Raw genomic sequence first — 21,850 nt, forward strand, 5'->3', positions numbered from 1 at the left:
TCTTCTCTAAACTTTTGGAATTAGATTCCTCCATTTACCAGTGGGACAAAAACATATGCAGGAGCAAACTGATAATTTGATGTGTCAATTTTGATTCCAAATGCAACGTGTGAGGTCTCTCTGAAAGGATAATGCACATAATTCTACTTGACAAGTGCTTTTCTCTGAATCAAAAGTGGAAGTGATGAGACCCCACAATGAAGAAAGTAGGAAGAATGGCATAACCTTTTAAGTAGCTCTGAACATATTGGATCAAGTTCAGTTTTGAATTTCTTCTGTCCAAGATTCTATGCCTTAAAAGGTCCCTCTCCTATATGCATTTGCTTTATAAAGACATCTAGGAGCACAACTAAGGCTTGTGAAGATCTTGTCAAGGAGAAAAAACACATGCAAAAGCAGTTTTAGAAACTTGAACATATTTGAGTTTAAACGATAAGGAAGTGCTCTTGAAGAATACAAGACAATCAAATTTCACTTTTCAGATTACTCAACAGGTAAACAGATAATCATGAGCATAATAATTTCTTGTGCTTTTACATAGAGTATTGAATGAGATCATTTTGTTTCCATAAAAGAAAATGTACTATCATCAGCAACAAGCTAAGAACATGCATGCTTCAAGGATGCACACCCCTATTGAGAGGCATATGATCATGCAAGGAGGAAATGGGACTGGTGATTCAGGACTTGTTCTCTCAACTGATGCTAAGCCTAGACTGAAATGGACGCCAGATCTTCATGAACGGTTCATAGAAGCAGTTAATCAACTTGGTGGAGCAGATAGTGAGTCTATGCAACAATAAACAGATTATGAATTAGAAAACGATAATTTTTTCAAGCTAATTTTGATTATTCTTGCTATGCAGAAGCTACACCAAAAACGGTATTGAAACTTATGGGGATTCCTGGACTTACTCTATACCACTTAAAGAGTCATCTACAGGTAACATGTCACTACCCTTTTACCATTTCTACCCCTTAAAGTTCCTTGAACTCTTTAGAATTCAGGGTAATGTTGGGTAGTGACTGAAATTCAATTAGTAATGGAGAACATTCAAACACAAGATGATAGTATTAGTTACTAGTAAACAGTTGGTTTGGCTTTCTTATGTTCCTCTCAATACATAAAACAAAATCTAATTTTTGAAACTCTGCCTAAAAATCTGCCTATTTGAAATTTATGGTCTTGTCTGTTCATAATTTATATGTTTAGTTATTAATTGCTCTTTCTCGATAGCAGAAGTACAGAATCAGTAAAAATATGCATGGACAAACCAGTACTGGTAGCAATAAAAACGGTGAGGGAACATCTTTTTTAATATGCTTTCCATACATTTCATAAGCATATTATGAACTACACAGAGCAGAACCTATCTTTTACCAAGCATATAATTTGTGAATTTATTTTACCAGCATCAACCACAGAAACAGAAGTCAGAATGTCAGAAGCGAGTGGAATTCAAATGAAACAATTAAGCATAGGACTCCAGACAAACAAGTAAGAACACATATCTTGTCATAAAGTTTCCATTGTGCAAAGCTTTTATTTTTCTTATTTGAAGCCAACACTAACAAGGATCAGCCCTCAATCCAGAAATTCAGAAATAAATGAGGCGTTACAGATGCAAATTGAAGTGCAAAGAAGACTACATGAGCAGCTGGAGGTATAGGAATCTTTGAACTTTAACTTAAATGAATACCAATACATTTGTAAACACACCAACAACAATGATTCACAAACATAATAAAAGATAATTTTAAAATATAAATAATTATATAAATTGTGTTTTAAGCCTTCAATTTCTCTCTCTTTGTACTGTCACTCTTTGAAAACTTCTCTAATTTATTCTGTTTTCTTGTGCTTTAAGTCTTTACTTTTTATATTTGTATCGGTTTTTTTTTAAGATCAAAGAGATTTGTATTAATTGGAATATTTGTTTGATTGTTTCCATAATTAGTAATTACAAATTTCTCTAATTAATAGTGACTACTTAGTTTTTTTTTTTAATTGAAAATTGCAAATTTTGGTTTGAATATCGTAAAGAACCAATTCAACCCAAAAACGTAATCTGGTGGATGAGATTACATTAATGGTTTTTATATATCTCTAACACGTCCCCTTGTACGATAGTCCAATGGGCTTAAAGGGTGGACAATGCACAGGTCCAGCAACCTATGCTAAGAAATTCCATAATAGAAAATGGGGGTGATGAGGATCGAATTCGTAATACTGAGGCTCTAATACCATGTAAAGAGTCAATTCATCTCAAAAGCTTAAGCTTGTAGGTGAGGCTGCATTAATGGTTTTTATATATCTATAACAAATATTTTTGAATTGTAAATTGTGATACAATACACAATTCAATACATCGTATGCAAAAGAGCCTCTTTGCACAAATACAAGAGTAAGGCTCCACACAAACAATTCTCACCCTTACCCTTGCAAGTCAGGGAACCTAGGACATCGGGATTTGCCCTTTAGCTGTTACTGTGCAATGAAGTTTGTAAGTTGTTAAAGTTGCTTCTGTTCTGATACTGTTTTCAATCTTTAAGCAGGTACAGCGACACTTACAGCTAAGGATAGAGGCTCAAGGGAAGTACCTTCAGGCAGTGTTGGAAAAAGCTCAAGAAACACTAGGAAGACAAAATTTAGGTAATGTGGGGCTTGAAGATGCCAAGGTTCAACTTTCTGAACTGGCTTCCAGAGTGTCCACTCAATGCCTTGATTCTAAATTTTCAGAACTGAAAGAATTGCAAGTATTGTATCCTCAGCAAACACAAGCAGTTGAAGCCTCTAATTGTTCAATGGGCAGTTTCTTAGCCTACAGTGAGGAATCTCAAAGAGGCCAAGAAAAACATAACAAGGGCCTGAATTTGAAAGCCTATAATGGTACTCCATTTTTAGTTTCAAAAGAGTGTGTGGAAGAGTCTATGCTTTTAAAGTCTGATCTCACCTTGTGTGAAAAAGTGAAGGAGAATATGATGTTTTGCTCCTCATCAAATGATAAAGTAGCAAAAGGAAATTTTTTACCAGAGAGGACATCAAGCCTCTTATCCATGAATGTAGGAGTTCAAGAAGAAGAAAGTTTTGGGAGAACAATTTTTTCAAAGGAAGAAGGGTGTAAAAGAAGAGAAAGTAATGAAAATAGGAGAGTGCCAGTTAAACTAAACCATGAGAAAATTTCTCAAGATTATAGAATGGCTAACTTTGAAGTGAAACTGGACCTGAATGCTCATGATGATAATGATGCTTCTTCCCACTGCCAACAGTTTGACTTGAATGGTTTCAGCTGGAATTGCTAGGATTTCCGTTGAGTAAAATTTTTGGGAAAAACTTGCGTTAGTTTTTGGATCATGTCAATTACAACCAATTCACAATAACTGAAGCTGAGCAAAATAAATTGCTCCAACCATAACAGACTTCATGTAGAATTACTCATGTATACTACATCGAACGAAATTGAGATGAGTATATACTATGACTGTTGCATGTATGATATTTTTTTTTTTAGATACTAATGGGATTGGTGTATGAAGTACTAATGGATCCGACTAATTTGATTTTGGGTTTGAGTCTCTTCACCTTTTTCAGAAATTGTGACTCTCAGAAATCAAATCTACTACCCTTTGAGTAGGTCAAATCCTAAGATCTAACTAGGTTACCAAGAACTCTTGAATTGTTACATGTATGATTTTGATTTAAGATGTGAAAGGGGATTTTCAAACTGCTTAAGACGCTCAGTCTCTAGGCACACCTAGAGAAAGAATCCAAAACGAAACTCAATAAAATACTACGATGCCATGTAATTACAAGACATACATTTTATTGTTTACTTTCATTTCTTTTCATGTATGCCAATTTACAAGTCAAGACCATACTTTCATAAATTCCTTTATTAGACCGTTTTAAGGATGATTATATGAACCACAAGCACCCTCATGGTTTCATACTCACATAGGGTCCTAAAATAACCCAACCAAGCTTCTAAAATACCTCTGTATAATTTTAACATTTCCTATCCCCTCAAAGCCTACATGGTCGAAACCACAACAAGGAAAAGCTATGGATTTGCATCAAATAATTGACACAACCAATAGTTCCTAGAATTCACACTTAGTCCTTAATTATTCATATATTTTCATAACAATTTTAAACCTAACTTTGCCTATTTTTGTTCATAAGGCTATTGCAACACATACAAAGGAGCTAAGGAGCTTCTCATTATGTCTTAAACCATATAACTTCAAAATCATACTAAAGCCATGCATTAAGACCTAACCACATCATCAAAATAATTTTTAACATAATCATCCCTTATTAGACCCTAATGGCCGAAATTCACAAGGAGGGTTTCCAATAGATTTTTCACTTGGTATTCTCACTTTAATACCTAAATCTCAACATACACATACATATAAACCTCCACAATTATTTAATTTAATTATTTTGGCACATTAATCCTTAAATGCCCAATATGGCCGAACCTAGTGTGGTGGTCCAAGGAGTTTTTTTTAATTTTCCAACTCACCATCATGCTTACTTGACACTATATCATCATAAAACACATTAATACTTCAAAAATTTCAAGTTTTTACTTCATAAATTCTACACAAAATATACTCATAATATTCAAAACTTAACCCATGAAAATCAAACCATTAGAATGAGAATTTCTTACCTCAAATCGCTTATCCAAGGTCCAAGAAACAAAGCCCAAGCTTGGCTCAAACTAAAACCACAATTTCTCTCTTGGATGAATAGTAACTCAAAATGGGAGGAGAAGAGAACTTTTTACACAAGCATTTTCAGCCTAAAATAAGGGGTGGAACGGATTCATTGGATGATTTCCTATCAATTTCGTGTAATGAACTTTTGCATTTGGATGATTGTGTGATGAGAAATCAAAGAAAAAAGAAAAGGAAAACCTAAGCTATTTCCGTGGAAGAAAGCAAGCAGAGGCACACACGGGAAAAAAAGGAAGAAGAAGTAGAGTGTCACGGTTTCTAAGTTGTTTAATAGGCTAAGTTATTTTAACTGGGTAACCGTTTATCTATCTACACACCTTCATTCAATACCAAACTTTACCCAATGAACTAGAATATTTTTCGAGTCATATTTATAACCTTACTTTTACATTCTAGATAATTTTTTCTACACATATTTTTATCACAAAAATCTCATTGGCTGTACTTTTTACCTCAAAAGTAAACTTAATTTATTTAATTAGGTCTTTTACTTAATTTAACCCATTTATGCATGATCAAATATTTAATCATATACCATTTTCTAATTAAACTGGTTAGGGATATTATATTCACCCCACATTTTAAGGGTTTTGCCCTCAAAATCACACATATAACATAACACATACCTGACGTCAAACTCAGGATAACGCTGGAAAATTTCATTCTCTTGCTCCCAAGTGGCGTCCTCAGAAGTCAAACCTTCCCATTGTACCTTGATCATGGGTATCACCTGTTCCTCAATACTTTCTCATCGCGAGCCAGAACCTTCAGTTGTCCCATAACAAATTCCAAATCTTTCTTTACCTCAACATCGTTCTGCTGAACTATGTGGGACACATCAGGTACATATTTGCGAAGTTGACTGATGTTAAAAACACTTTGCAGATTAGACAAATGTGGAGGTAAGGCCAGCTGGTATGCCACAGATCCCTCTTTATGATCTGGTAGGGCCCTATGAACCTAGGACTCAACTTCCTCACTCCAAGAGCACGCCCAACACCTGTAGTCAGAGACAAACGGATAAACACATGATCCCCTTCAGAAAATTCAAGGGGTCGATATTTTGCATCATAATAACTCTTTTGGCGGCTCTGTGCTCTCTTTAATCGATCCTTAATCATAGCAATCTGATCAATAGTCTCTTGGACCATATCAGGCACAAATAACTGTCTCTCCCCAATTTCTAACCAACATGTAGGCGCTCTGCACCTACGGCCATACAAAGCCTCATAGGGAGCCATGCCCAAACTGGCATGCTAATTGTTATTGTAGAAAAATTCCACCAGAGACAGATACTTATCCCAAGCAGTCCCTTGCACTAAGGCACAAGCCTTCAACATGTCCTCCAGAGTTTGAATGGTCCTTTTTGTCTGACCATCAGTTTGGGGATGATAAGTCGTACTCAGTCTCAGCTGCGTACCGAATGCCTGTTGCAATGCTTCCTAAAGTCGAGAAGTGAACTTAGGGTCCCGATCACTAATGATTCTTTCAGGAACACCATGAAGTTTCACAATCTCCTTCACATATAATCGAGTCAACTACTCCGTAGAGAAACTCGTCTTGACTGGAATAAAATGTGCAGACTTTGTCAATCTGTCTACTACCACCCATATAGAATCAAAACCAGTATGAGTTCTCGGTAATGCCACTACGAAATCCATAGAAATACTGACCCATTTCCATTCCAGAATATCTATGGGCTGCAGTAATGCAGAGGGCCTCTGATGTTCAATCTTTACTTTTTGACATGTCAAACACTTATTCACAAACTGAGCAATATCTTTCTTTATTCCCGACCACCAGAAATTTAGTTTCAAGTCTTGGTACATCTTGGTAGCACCATGATGGATAATATACTTACCCATATGTGCCTCAACCAACATCTCATCCACCATCTGACCTTTCGGAACAATGATATGATCTTTATAAAACTTAAGACCGAGTTTATCAGTGGATACAAAGTCTTGTTCTTTCATAGACTGAATCTCTTTATCAAGTAATTGAGCTTCTTTAAGCCGCTCAACCAACGAGTTTTGGACTACCGTAGTAGTCAACAAATACGGGCTATCCTCTGCATTCACAGGAATGTTGAGATCCCGAAACTTCTCAATTAATACTCGACGATCATCATATTAGCTACACAAAGCGCCTTTCTGCTTAAAGCATCAACCACTACATTGGCTTTTCTTGGGTGATATTGCAATTCAAAATTATAATCCTTCAGAAGTTCCACTCATCGGCGTTGCCTCATATTCAACTATTTCTGGTCAACCAGATACTTTAAACTTTAGTGGTCGCTATAGAAAACAAAATTGGCACCGTATAGAAAGTGTCGCCAGATTTTCAAAGCGACCACTACGGCTGCCAACTCCAAATCATGTGTTGGATAGTTCTCCTCATGCGGCTTTAACTGCCGAGAAGCATAATCAACTACCTGATGTAGCTGCATTAATACACAGCCTAATCCAAACTTAGAAGCATCGCAGTATACTACACATTTACTTGTAGGATCAAGCAATATCAACACCAGAGAGGTAGTCAACTTCCTTTTTAACTCCTGAAAACTCACTTCACATTCTTGGGTCCACACAAATGGGTTCCCTTTACAGGTTAATCGTGTCATGGGTAGTATCATCCGTGAGAATCCCTCAATAAAATGCCTATAATACCCAGTCAAACCAAGAAAACTCCTAATCTCGGTAATATTTTTAGGATGCTCACATTCTAGCACTGCTTCAATCTTACTCGAGTCCTTTGCCACTCCTTCAGATGAGATGACATGGCCCAAAAATTGTATCTCAGAAAGTCAGAAGTCACACTTGGACGACTTAGCATACAACTGATGATCTCTCATAATTTGCAGCACAATCCTCAAATGCTCAGAATGCTCTTCTTTGCTCTTTGAATATATCAGTATGTCATCAATAAAGATAACCACAAACTGATCCAGATAGGCTTTAAAGATCCAATTCATATAACTCATGAAAATGGCTGGTGCATTTGTAAGCCCAAAAGGAATAACCAGGTACTCATAGTGTCCATATCGAGACCTGAAAGCTGTCTTCGGAACATCATCCGGCTTTATCCGGATTTGATGGTACCCGGACCGGAGATCAATCTTAGAAGATACAGTCGCACCATGCAACTGATATAATAAATCATCTATATGTGGCAAAGGATACTTATTCTTAACAGTAACCTTATTTAACTGCCGGTAATCTGTACATAATCTCATAGACCCATCCTTCTTAAAAACAAATATCACTGGGGCTTCCCACGAAGACACACTCGATTTAATAAAATTCTTACTGGACAAGTCTTCAATCTGCTTCTTTAGCTCAGATAATTTCAAGGCGACATTCGGTATGGGACTAAAGAGATATGCCCCACACCAGGCAACAAGTCGATTGAGAATTCAATTTCCCTCTCTGGCGGAAAGTGCGGAATTTCATCCGAAAAAACATCCTCAAAATCAGAGACGATGGGGATCTCAGAAATTGGCTCCTTATTGGCACCAACCAGACCTCCCAACAAAATAAACCCAGAATCTCCTTCCTTCAAGGCTTTTGCAACCCGAAGGACAGACAGAAAAGGAGACTCTCCCTCTTCATCATTAGATGAGACAAAAATGGTCTTGCTGCAGTAATCAATCTTCACACAGTATTTGGATAACCAATCCATCCCCAAAATCAAATTTACAGAGGCAAGATGTAAGATAATAAAATCAGCAGAATACTCTCTGCCCTCATACTTGAATTTCACATCTTTACAAATATATTTTTCATCAAAGACACTTCCCACAACCGTAACAATACGCATAAGAGTTCTCATTTTTGTCACAATTAGATTAAATGCTTTAGCTATATAATCAGCAACAAAAGAGTGTGTGGCACTAGAATCAAACAAGACAATAAGCATTTCATTATGAATAGAAATAATACCTCGCACCAAACTAGTGGATCTCTCAGCCTCTTGCTGAGTCACTGCATACACCCGGGCAACAGGAGGTGGAAGAGGTAGAGATGGTTCCTCAACCACGACAGGAGTCGGAGTAGCTTGAATTGCAGAAACCTGTCCCCCGTTAAAGGGACAGCCCTTAATGAAATGCCCAGCTTTGCCACATTTATAACAAAGTCTTTGTTCTTTCCTGCAAACCCCAGAATGATGCTTACCACAAGTAGCACACTGAGCAACAGATTTAAAATTGTCCGACATAGAATTTCCAGCCTTTTTGAATTTGTCATCCGACTGTTTCACCTGCAAACATTTACCTTTAGAACCCCTAGTAGTGTTTTTGGGACCAGAGTTAGAAGCAGCTTGGTCCTTGTTCTTCTCTTCTTTCTATAATACTCTTGGATATCTTGCACTTTTTGATCAAGGGCCACAAAGTCACTCATAGAATTACCAACCAATTTCTCTACAATTTGATCATTCAATCCTCTTTTAAATTTAAATGCCAAATCCTCTGGAGTCAATGGAGCTCTCCGAAAAGTAGAATACTCGGCTAGCTTGTTGAATTTGGCCAAGTACTCATCAATAGACATCTGACCCCGTTTCAGGACCTCAAACTCACCTTTCTTTCTTAAACGAGCCTCTTCAGGAAAATACCTCTCTAAGAAGTGCCTCTCAAATAATGGCCAGGTCACAGCATAACCCTGGAACTCCAGTGGTAGGCGGACATTATTCCACCAATCAGCGGCATCCCCTTATAGCATATAAGTGGAGTACAACAATTTCATATTGTCATCACATTCCATGACACGAAAAATACGTTCCAGCTCTTGTACCCACTCTACAGCAGCAATAGGATCTGTTCCACCCTTATAGTGGGGTGGTGAATGTTTCCTAAAGGCGTTTAACTTCCTATAACGAGTCTCTCTATCATCCACAGGTAGCCTGATAGATTTCACAACACTAATATGATGGCTACCCCCAGCTCCACCATGATGGCTAGAAACTTCAACATGAGGATCAATATTACCAACCCCTTCCTCTACATGGAGAGTACGAAAGGGTGATGGAGGCTGCGGTGGCAACTGGGGCTGCACTGGTGGCTGTGGTGGTAATTGGGGCTACACTGGTGGCTGTTGTTGTGGAGCTTGTCCACCAGCCCTCACCTCAGCTAAAAGTACTCTCATCATTTCAACATTTGCCAATCTATTTGCTGTCAACATATCTTGATTAGCTTTCATTATCAATTCCAATTCCTGTTGTCTTGTTGCAGCCATAGTCTACTGCAATGCAGTAAGAGCCGTCAACATAGGATCCGGTTGTGAATTATTCCCCCGACGATTTATTCGGGGCCTAGGATCTGTCTGGTCAACAGGAGGATCATGCGTCCCTCTTGGACGAACCATAATTCTGCACATTGTAAACAAAGGAATGAGTTAACTACACTCACACTCAGTGATCAGACATGCATATCATAGCACTCCAAGAAACACTCAAGAATGTCATAACTCAACCATCTTATGCAATATATCATTGACTTTACCCGAGAAACTGTTCTAATACCATAATTGTAACATCCCCGTCTCGAGCCGGTTCAATTAACATACATATGATACAAACAGAAACAGCAGAAGACTTAACTTACGAAAATACGAACTAACTTTTTCTTTTTCTTTAATCCTTTATCACATGATATATCGCATTGCATACTTCTACTAGTTTAATTCTTATTGGACGGAGACAAAAATCGGACAGAGTACCATTTGTAAATCGGACGAATGGGGATTTGCAAATCCCACACTCAAGGTTTTCCTGATAAACAGTTTATACAATATATGATCTCAGCACAACCATATATCCCTATAAGACCATATACCCATCCATGGGCGCATGCATAGCTTGGCTCCGTGCCATTATGTCTAACGACATACAATTCTAACATGTAAGCATATAACTGAATACTGCATCATAATATAACATGCCTGAATACCCAGATGTACATGCATCAAAGCGAAAAACATGTACAAAACATATACAGGCCATATACAAAGTAACAGATCAGACATCGTGATCCACCAAAATAAATGGAATACTAATGCAAATCATAATCCTCCAAAATAATGATAGCAGACTGCTACCCAAAAATTCGGTCCGCGATACACTCTAACAACGGATCGTATCCTTGCTCCGTGAAGGCTCAACGACAACCTGTGCACCTGAAATGATGTCCCCAAGAAGGGATGAGATAACAAATCTCAGTAAGCTCCAGGGTTATAGAGAATTCTCCATACCACTGGGCCCACTCCTGCATGAAAGTCAGATACAGCGTATACAAAATATCATATAACAGATATCATAACTAAACAAAGCATATATACATATCTTGTCAGAGGCGTACACAGTCATTCCCAAGGGAGGACTCCAAGCGGAAATCAACGTATGTGTTCCCAAATGAGGACCCCAAGCAGAACCAGAACATATCAGAGGTGTATACAGTCAGTCCCGAGGGAGGACCTCAAGTAGAAATCAGTGCACAATACAATCAATGGCCAGAGATCATTACAGAAATCACATCAGAACAAAACATATCATATTATCAAATAGCTCTATATGAATGCATTTATACAACGCATAAAAACAATCATACAATCTAACCACAGTCCAATAACCATAGTGGAACACTCAAGTAGGAAAAGACTCCTTAAACATAGAGCTTATCTTTTGACATAAAATTTATTTGTGAAAAAATTTTGACAGATAAAAAGTTGTCACCTTTCGACGAAAAGTATTCTGATGGAAAAATACTTTTTCGACCAAATTTTCATTGTTTGCAACATATAAATTTCATCAAATATATGATTTTTTTAGTAGTGTGAAAAGTATATAAATAATTTTGTTAGAAATTTTAAATTTAATTTCATTTGTAAAATATAATAATTATAATAATTTTTTTAAAAAGGGTAAAATTATAAAAATATTTAATTAATCCTCCATTTTTCTCCCTTTCTATATTTTTAACTTTCAAACAGGGGAAGAGAATACTCTTTATTTCCTTTTCCTTCTTTCCCCTCCATCTCCTTTGGATCCCTTCCTTTCCTTCCCTTCCAAACTTCCAAACAAAGCCTAAGTGATTGTGCAACAAAACTGAGTTTTTTTTTTTTTTTTTTTTCTAAAAAAGACTATTTCCAAGTTAGAATTTATAGCATGTGGAAAAGCAAATCCTAATTATGAGTTACAAATCTTCAACATTTGTATGTAGCCTACTGACACAGGACAAAGATTGTGTCTTATTAACAAGGGAAAAGTTCACCAATGCCCCTATGGTTTACTCTAAAATCACTTATGTTCCTGTGATTTTTTTTATCACATATGCTCCTGTGATTTTTTATTTTTTACAAAGCATAAGGGCATATGTGATAAAAAAACCACTGGGGCATAGATGATTATGAAGCAAATCACAGGAGTATTGGTGAGCTTTTCCCTATTAACAGCTATTCATCAGCCAAACTAAAGAATATCTAAGCAAGTTCTTTATTTATCTAACAAATTTAGCTAACTCTATTCTCCAAAAACTACAATGAATAGCTAGATTTGAGAAATGGGAGTAAGGGAAGTCTCACATAAATCTACATTTTAAAACTTGTGATCTTACCCTTCACTCTTGTTCCTAGTAAGGGAAAAGAACTTTTATGTTTAGCAAAATTGTGGATTAATAATAGTAATTGACAAACACATTCCATATATATGTATGTGTGCAACACTGATTGATGCATCTGTAAGATGTCAATGTATATACTTTGTCCATAGGATACTCTGTAAGATGTCAATATATATACACCTTCAAATATCTTATTAATCTAGCAATTCATGAAAAAAATTGACATGTGTCTAATCGACGTTATTATAGCCTTTTTTTAGTGCATTGTTATAGCCTATTTATATGGCTCATACAATCGATGATGAAATTTATATCCCATAAAGATTCAAAATGATTGAAGCGTATACAAATTCGCAAGAAATTTGTTGAATGGATTAAGGTCCCGTTTGGATGGGCTTTTTTTTCTTCAAAAGCTGATTTTTTTCGTGAAAAAAAGCACTTTTGATTTTTAGTTCGTTTGGAAGTCTACTTTTAAAACAAAGCAGAAGTCACAAAAAAAGTCAAAAATTTACTTTTTTCAAAAGCTAAAAATTTTAACTTTTACAAAAAGCAGAAGTCAAAAGCCAAATATTTTTTTCAAAAACTAAATATTTTTATAAAAATATAAATAGCTTTAACTTTTGTAAAAAGTACTTTTAAAATAAGGAAGAGATAAAAGTCACTTTTTTTAGAAGGTGAAACAAGCGAGCTCTAAATAAATAAAGGTGTATATGGTATAATCATCTTAATAGAATTTTTATATTTCAATTGACTTATATAGATAAGATGTTAAAGAGATTTTACATGGATAAAACATATCCATTGAGTACTCCAATAGTTGTGAGATCACTTGACATAAATAAAATGTCTATTTCAACCCATGAAAAATTTCTTAGTCCTAAAGTGCTATATCTCAGTTCAATCAGGGCACTAATGTATAGCATGATGAAAAGTTAATTAGCTTCAATAATAGCTATATGGCTTAGTTAAGGGGGAAGAGTTATACACATTGCACTTGCACTTTTTTTCTTTCACCAAGTTTTTATCACATTGGAATTTTCTTGGGAAGATTTTTAATGAGACAATCTTAATAAAGAGTGAACATCCAAGGAGGAGTTATGAAATTATTAATAATGTGGATGTTTGACTTTCTAACCTCATATCTTCTCCCCTTTATCCTTATATCATCATTTTCTTATCTGTAAGTCTATTAGGAGGATTTAATTCTTCTCCAACACAAAAATACTAGAATAATATATGATATTTATCTGATCCACACAAAGCTAGATTCCAAATAGGATTTTTTTTCTTCACAATTTGAAGCACAACTATTTTATGGCATTCAATAAATTCGTTCAAGAGAGAATTTGACAAATTTATTTACTAAGACATTGCATACATCAAGTTTTTAGAAGCTCATATATAAGATTGAGATTCACAAACTCTAAGATATTAAATAATGTTATCATCAAATGGAGTAAAATATATATTGCGTTCTTTTTTCCTTCACCAAGTTTTTGTTCGATTGAATTTTCTTAGTAAGATTTTTAATGAGGTAGCTTACGATGCATATTACGAGAAATATATATTCTCTTTTTTTTGCCTTCACTAGGATTTAGGATTTTTTTTTCCATAGGATTTTTTTCTATTAAGGTTTTAATAAGATACTTTATTTTAATGAACATCAAAGGAGAGTGTTATAAATATTATTAATATGGATGTTTATAACCCCAAAGAAATTATGTATAACTTATGCAACTCCTATGAGTTAATAATACGCAATTAGGAGGATATAATTTTGTCATTTATTCCCTTATACCTTATGATAGTCGAGAGTCTATATGAATAGAGCTCATATATAAATCTTGTATACGGACAACAAAAATACAATGGGAAGTTATCTCTATTATTCTTCTGATTATTTATCGTTGCATAATATTTCTCTTATCTCTATTTTTTAATTATCTATTATTTTAAAACAGTTACCATAAAGAAAAAATTATTAAGAGATCAAATTCTCACATCAACTATACAAACCAAATTAATATAAAAATTTAAATAGGATTCACCAGTGGATGAGTTCCGTCGTTGTGGGGCCCTTCTTAAAAATTCAGTAGGTTTCACTTGAGTATATGAGTTCTGTTCCTGTCATTGTTGGAACCACCATTGTTGGACCTATCTAAGATACATAGTGTTTCTTTCTTTTCTTTTACTTTTTTTTTTTTTTTTTAATCATAAGCTTGATTGTAATGTTCAATAAAAAGGCCAGACCTAGGTTATAATCGAAAGTGTTTGTGTCGTGCTCGAAATGTAATTAGATATTATTCATTGAGGGACATACCTAGGTTTAGCTCTTGCCTTTTAAGATTGCATAGAATCATTCACAAGCAGAGTGGTGTGCTAGAGTTATACACTCTTTTTCCATCAATTTGGCTGCAAAAACAAGATCTCCCATTTACCAATTTCCCCAATATGCAACAACTTCATCTCTCTCAGCTATTCAACCCCAAGTCTTTGACATGTCCAAAAATCAATGGTATAGTACATTTTCTTGGACATAGAACCCGTTTTCAAAAAACTATTCACATTTATGAGACTAATTTTGCTCCATATTTCACAAGCAATGGCCCCAATCTTCGCCTTATAACAAACTTTGCACCCTGTAATGCAATAGCATTCTCTACCCACTCACCTGATGATGATGCAGATTTTGTTAGCAACCCCACCAAGAATCAGAGTATTAATGAGATTCCTGATGGAACTGCAAAGGGAAAGAGCTTTTGGGGTGGTGTTAGTTTGATCATTGGTGCTGCTGTTGGGCCTGGAATGTTGGGTTTGCCTTCTTTGACTATTAAATCTGGTCCATTTCCTTCAACAATCATAATTCTCCTCTCTTGGCTCTATGTCATCTCTTCAATCATTCTTGTAGCAGAACTTAGCTTTTCTGCCATGGAAGAAGATGGGGTTGAAGAGGTGAGCTTTACAAGCCTTGCAACAAAGGCATTGGGAAGTCAATTTGGTGCATTTGTTGGTCTGGTTTACACATTTTTGTGTTTTTCATTGCTGGTGGCTTGTATTGCTGGTATTGGATCTATTTTCTCTTCATTGTTTCCAAGGGTGGATACTTTGATTGTTAATGCCTTGTTTCCTCTTCTTGTTGGAATGTTGATTGTCTTTTTTCCATTCAAGACTATTGATGTTGCAAACAGGCTTTTATGCTTCCTTATGCTTTTCTCTATAACTGGACTTGTTGCTGTTGGATTGTCTGTTGCAAGAGCTAACATAATAAGCTCATTTGCTTTAGCCTCATGGAAGCTTTCATCAATACTTCCTATTATACCAGTGGCTGTACTCACATTGGGATTTCATGTCATCACTCCTTTTATATGTAAGATTGCAGGGAACACAGTGAATGAGGTTAGAAATGCAATACTAATTGGTGGGACTGTTCCTTTAATCATGGTTTTGTCATGGAATTTGATTGTCTTGGGGCTTGTTGGGACTAATTCAGCAGCCACCACTGGTGACCCCATATCCCTTTTGCTTTCTGTAAATCCATCTGCTTTATCTGCAGTTCAAGCTTTTGCTTTCTCTGCTATGGCAACTAGCTTGATAGGATATACTGTAAGCTTGCCCAAACAGCTTCTTGACACTTTGGAGTTGGTATCTGGAAAAGCCTCAGCTTTTAATGAGCATGGTAGTGGAAGAGTTGGATTGGCCTTTTACTCAGGAGGGCCTAGTATTGGTTATTCAGGGACTGTTTGCTTCAGTGGTTCAAAAAATTTGACTATAAAAGGATCTAAAATGAGATCAAATGAGCAAAAACTTGATCCCATTATAGTCCTTGTAACACTATTAGTCCTTGGTTTCTCAGTGTTGATAGCTTCATTTTTTCGCTCTACATTTTCAAGAGCTCTTGATTTTGCTGGGGTCTATGCCAATTGCTTTCTGTTTGGCATTATTCCACCCGTGATGACTTACTTACACCAATCCAAGAAAAAAATCAGGTATGGCTAATCATGATTCCAAGTAAAGCTAGTGAGTGTTCCATATACTTAACAAAATTAAGCATTTAAAAGAAGTGTAGATACTATATATTTTATCTTTAGCTTACTGTCATAATAATGCAGGAGTACAAATTAAAGAATCTTATACCCTTCTTATGAATGAGACTATATTCCAGTATATTATCATCAGTTTGTATTCTTTGTCTAATATGTAGTTTTCAGTTCTAAGTTCTAACAACTTTGTACCTCCTTTTCTCGGTTATACAATCATGATAGCCCCAAAATTGCGTTATGAAAATTTTCTTCAGTTTCTTTTGAAACTTTTGTAAACCTCATTCAACAACTAGTAACACTTTTATTCAATTTAGAGTAAATACCATTTTTGGTCCTTAGAAAATTTCACAAGGCCCGTTTTAGTCCTTAGCAAATAAAAAGGCCCATCGTGGTCCTTCAAAAATTCAAAAGGACCTATTTAGTTGAAATCGTGGTCTTTCACAAATTCAAAAAAGAGCTATATTAGTCCTCAAAAGGACTAAAATGGTCTAATTTAAATTTTTTAGGGACCACGATGGACCTTTTTATTTGCTAAGGACTAAAACGGGTCTCGTGAAATTTTCTGAGGACCAAAAAGGGTATTTACCGTTCAATTTATTGATTTTCCAATGCTTCAGTGTGGTTAAGGAAAAGCTGTAATCACTGGCATATAACTGTTGTTCAATGATTTTGCAGGTCATCCATAATTCCTGGTGGAAATGGGACACTTTTCCTGCTTTTCATTATCTCTGTGATTTTGGGAATTTGGCATTAGATATTCGGCTTTTGACCATATTGATGCAAATTTCACAAATTTGTTCCTGAAATTTGTTTTAAATGAGTTAAAAAAAAGCCTCAAGATATTTTTCCAATGACCATGATTAGAAAGAGACAAGAAGTTAACAAGTAATAAGAAAAAGGTTATGTAGCTGATAGAAGGCATATTATTATATGCTTGGCAACAAATGGAATAATGCCATCAAGACAAATTGGAATTATTGAAGTTCTTGTAGTCTTGTCCCCAACTTTTACTTTACATTCTATATGCTATGATTGCGCATACGCAACTACGAAAATAAATGGAATCTTAGCGTGTTTGATGCGACAACACAAACATACACAATTGGAACAATTCATCGTAACTAAGTTTACATGCAAGAGCTAAACAAGTAGAGATGAAAATATATGTTCAATCTTATTTAATATTATTTTTAGAAAGAATTTGAAGTCTTAATCTTGAACCTATTCCTAATACAGGATTATCTCCTATGAAATTACTCGTAATTTATCAAAATAAAAATACACAACTGGAAAATAAATGGGATTTTAGTGTGTTTGATGCTTGTCAATAGTTGATGTACATAAAAACTTTGTAATATTCAAAACTTATTATTTTACATGAAATAAAATTCGAATAACTCAGAATAGGATTTTTTTTTTTTTTGGCTCTATATAAGATTTTATAATTTTATAATAAGTAATAAAAATTTAAAAGTTTATACAATCTCTTGAATTTTTTTTATCCATTATTTATATAATTTAATAATTAATAAATATTTTTTGTAGTATTTATTCGGTTAGGTAATATAAAGTTATATCCAATAATCAAATCATTTTGAGATTTAGAGATAAAAAATAAAAGGTATGTTGAAAATATTCAAATATGAATGGTGTGAAGTTCAATATTAATTAGGCGCAGATTAAGAAAGTACCATATAAATGTGAAAGCCGTACAGGATTCATAGACCCATTAATCTATTTTGTCATTTAATCCATTAATAAATTTTTTTTGGAAAAGATTTTAGAACAAGGTGTTTTGAAAAAATTTGTGTTGTAAATTGTAATAGAAAAACAAAAATCTCAATATATATATATATTTTTCTCCAAACTGTTAAATGATTTCATTTTGGGATTATAGGAAATATCTTTTATGATAGAAAAAACACTTTTTTTTTCCTTTTTACTACACTAATCTCTATTTGTTTTTTTAGTTAGTCAAATAATTCTCATTCAGCCCGGAGCGCTTAACTGTGATTTGTGAATAGCCAAGTCTCTTGGTTGTGGCTTCTACATCGAGAATGCCTTGGGTGTTGCGTTTTTCACAAAGGAACGTTAAAGAAATGTTTATCCTTCAACAAAAACCGTCAAACATAATCTAAGATGGTTGGTAAGAGAAATTTTTTTAGATTCTCGAAAAAATATAGTCTTAATTCTATTTATTCAAGTTTGGTATAAGATTTTTGAAAAAAAAATTCGATAATCTGATTTTCTCGATATCTTGTTTTGTATACAATTCTCTTTCAAAATGCCATTTAAGAATACCACTAAAGGGGTGGTATTCTTGAAATCTTATATGTTGGAAAAAATTTATACTTTTTTTGAAACAAAATCCCGAAAAAATTTTAGCCTCTAGCCTATCAAACAGTTTTTCGATAATAATCTTATAAAAGTGACTTTACAATCATATTCCTAACAATTATGATTTTTATACATAAAAAAAATTTATTCTCAATCAAACACGATAACTGACAACATGATACTTGCTAAACAGGTCAAGCTTTTCTTAATGGACCTTTGTTAAACGCATTTGTCTTGAATTGAATGCAAAGAGGACTGTGTCATGGGTTATTTATACATGCGTATGGACTACAAAGAGGCCTGATTAGCCCATTTGGTATGGTAAAAAAAAGAAAGAAAAAACGCCCAACATAGTTATACAGACATTTGATTGAGTTGAAATATAGAGTTACACAAACTATAGCACCATCCACGTGCTGTAGGTATCCCTCGTAGTAACACTTCCACGTGGCAAATTCCTAAATAAGCATAGTGCAAGGTTAACTTTGACGGAGCTATGACTCCTCTAGCTTGGAGGGATATTGAGCTATCTTGGTTACTACAGCCCTTTAGACACTAAACTATGGGGGTCCTTAAAGGGATTGAGTTGGTTATTCATTGTGTCTTGAGCCTATCGGCTCAATGGTCCTCAAAAAGAATTTTGACAGCCTGCTTCACTGCTTCCCTATAATAAGTAAAATAAAAATTTGAGCACGAGCTGCCGAAGGCAACTGATTGAAGGTAAGTCCTACACAATGTCAAAAGTATCACTAATAGATTTGAACCCATGTATTAAGTAGATGAGGTAGATAATCAGAATCATCACTGTGCAATTATAAATATAAAATACAGACTTACTTGATACGTATGAAGTAGACAGAATCAGAATGATGTTACAGACAGAATGATATTTCAGAAGAGGAATTAAAATCTTAGCCCACAGAACGTGTCTCCTTAAGACAACTTGCCTCCTCACAGATGCCAAAGGTTGATGGACACTTGTCTCCCAGGATAGAACAAATTTCGTCTGAAGAATGGTGGCACTACCAATCAACAGCCCAAACGAACACAATAATTGCCAGAGGAAAGTACACCGGAGGATGAAAGACTGTATGCAAAATCGGAAGGAGAAAAATTCCGGCAGAGTTTCAGTGCAGAAAAATCGGATAAATTTCTGAAGGTGTCAGTGTCTATTTATAGACACTGACCGGTCACGATGAACAGTCGCCGGCGGCGAACGGTGACCGTTCCGATGAACAGGTACAACCGGTGACTAGTTCACGAAGGGGAAGAACCGGTTCGGTTCAACATTGCTCAAAAAACCGGCGGGTAGAAACGTTTGGGTTGGAGGGAAGCAACGAATACTTTTTTGGACAAAATATTTAATAAAAAATTATTTTTATTACACACATATGAACCGAACCGAGCCAGCCGGCCGGACGGCGGCGCGCGCATGTGTGGTGAACTAAAGCCCACCTAGCCCCTTCCCCTACATAAAATATGTAGTGACCCAAGGGTCAAATTAGGAGAGTGAGGTGGGAGCTTATATACTCTCCCACTTCCTACTAATTGTCCAATGCGGGACTTGTTAAACCCACACACCTCTTCATCTTCCCTTTTCTCTTTTCTTTATTAACCCACTTCTTATTCATAACCAATGGATCATTGTACATTAATTCTTTCATTAATTCCAACAATCCCCCACATGGATAAGAAGTCAAATCATCGTGACAAAATGCATAAAAGTAAAATACAAAGTGTAAATTCCTAACCAGAAACAACTGCATCGAGATAGGTGGAGTTACCTTTGAACCTTCTCTAGTGAAAACCTATCGGATATACTCGGTCAATCGGTGGTCTAGGTCGACTTGAACCGTCAACCTTTAGTGCATACCTAGACAATAGGAGTCACACAATTGCTTCTCTAGCATTGTTGGTCCTTTGTTGCGCCCATTTTGGCTGTGGGACACCTGCCTGGTTCTGTGAGTGTTTTAGAGAATCGCCCTTTGAAAAAATTCTCATAGAAGCGGCCGTCACTTCACACTCACATAGGTGATTTCTTGTGATGTACCTCACTATACATCATCTGAACACAACAGATTAAGAAATCATTAAAAGCCTAAGTGCTTACCCTCATAAATACACTGCCTTGTCTTAGGAATGAGTATGAGTTTAAAAAACTCCACAGTGTTTAAACAGTCGACCATCACTTAGTTGTCTCTTTGAACCTAGTTCATAGGATCTCCACTCTTCTAGGTAGAGTTACCGCAATGCTCAACAATTGATAGGCCTTAAACCCATTCCTTTCGACAAATTTTCAACCAGCTCTCTAGGAATCCCTTTGGTTAACGGATCCGCTATGTTCTCCTTAGACTTAACATAGTCAATTAAAATGATTCCATTCGAGAGTAGTTGTCTAACGGTATCATGTCTTCGACGTATATGTCTAGACTTACCGTTATACATGACATTCTTGGCCCTTCCAATAGCTGCTTCGCTATCACAGTGTATGCATACGGCTGGGACCGGTCTTGGCCAATTAGGAACATCCTCAATAAAATTACGAAGCCATTCGGCTTCTTCACCGGCCTTGTCTAAAGCAATAAATTCTGCTTCCATGGTTGACCTTGCAATGCAGATTTGTTTGGACGATTTCCAAGACACAGCACCTCCACCAAGGGTGAACAAATATCCACTTGTGGATCTAGTGTCGTTAGAGCCGGTGATCTAATTTGCATCACAATACCCTTCTATAACTGCGGGGTATTTCTCGTAATGCAAAGCAAAATTTTGAGTATACTTCAGGTATCCCAAAACTCTTACCATAGCTTTCCAATGATTTTCGTTTGGATTACTGGTAAAGCGACTTAACAGACTTACTGCATAAGCAATATCAAGTATGGTGCAGTTCATAACATACATCAGGCTTCCCAACACTTGAGCATATAGCTTTTGTGCTGTAGCTTTACCAGTGTTCTTTAATAGACTAAGATTACAATCGACAGGGTTCCTCACAGGAGTTATATTCAAACTTTTGAATTTCTCAAGAACCTTAGCTATATAGTGAGCCTGTGATAAGGCCAACCCTGTAGATGTTCTATGGATTTTAATACCTAGGATAACGTCTGCTATCCCCATA

The 21,850-nt window shown here is 35.6% G+C and overlaps 2 protein-coding genes across 5 annotated transcripts; both read left to right on the plus strand.

The window, feature by feature from the left end:
- The first annotated feature begins 359 nt into the window (after positions 1-359).
- Positions 360-3,675, plus strand: LOC133313190 (myb-related protein 2-like). 4 transcript variants are annotated; one of them, XM_061514523.1, is made up of 7 exons: positions 360-494; positions 576-783; positions 867-943; positions 1,241-1,298; positions 1,414-1,498; positions 1,583-1,664; positions 2,554-3,675. In XM_061514523.1, exons 2-7 carry the CDS (start codon positions 579-581, stop codon positions 3,301-3,303), a joined length of 1,257 nt encoding a protein of 418 aa, XP_061370507.1. In that variant the 5' UTR covers positions 360-494; positions 576-578; the 3' UTR covers positions 3,304-3,675. The 4 variants fall into 4 exon arrangements, with proteins under 4 accessions (XP_061370507.1, XP_061370508.1, XP_061370509.1 ...); XM_061514524.1 differs by having other exon boundaries at positions 376-783; positions 2,557-3,673; XM_061514525.1 differs by having other exon boundaries at positions 376-783; positions 1,595-1,664; positions 2,554-3,654.
- Positions 3,676-14,806: 11,131 nt separating this feature from the next.
- Positions 14,807-17,338, plus strand: LOC133313191 (uncharacterized). Its single transcript, XM_061514527.1, has 2 exons — positions 14,807-16,341; positions 17,071-17,338. The coding sequence occupies exons 1-2, from the start codon at positions 14,807-14,809 to the stop codon at positions 17,147-17,149; spliced, it is 1,614 nt and encodes a 537-aa protein (XP_061370511.1). The 3' UTR covers positions 17,150-17,338.
- The last annotated feature ends 4,512 nt before the right edge of the window (positions 17,339-21,850 follow it).

Source organism: Gastrolobium bilobum, unplaced genomic scaffold (assembly GCF_033153095.1).
Source record: "Gastrolobium bilobum isolate Gb01-03AN ecotype WA unplaced genomic scaffold, APGP_CSIRO_Gbil_v1 utg31005, whole genome shotgun sequence".
Classification (NCBI taxonomy): domain Eukaryota; kingdom Viridiplantae; phylum Streptophyta; class Magnoliopsida; order Fabales; family Fabaceae; genus Gastrolobium; species Gastrolobium bilobum.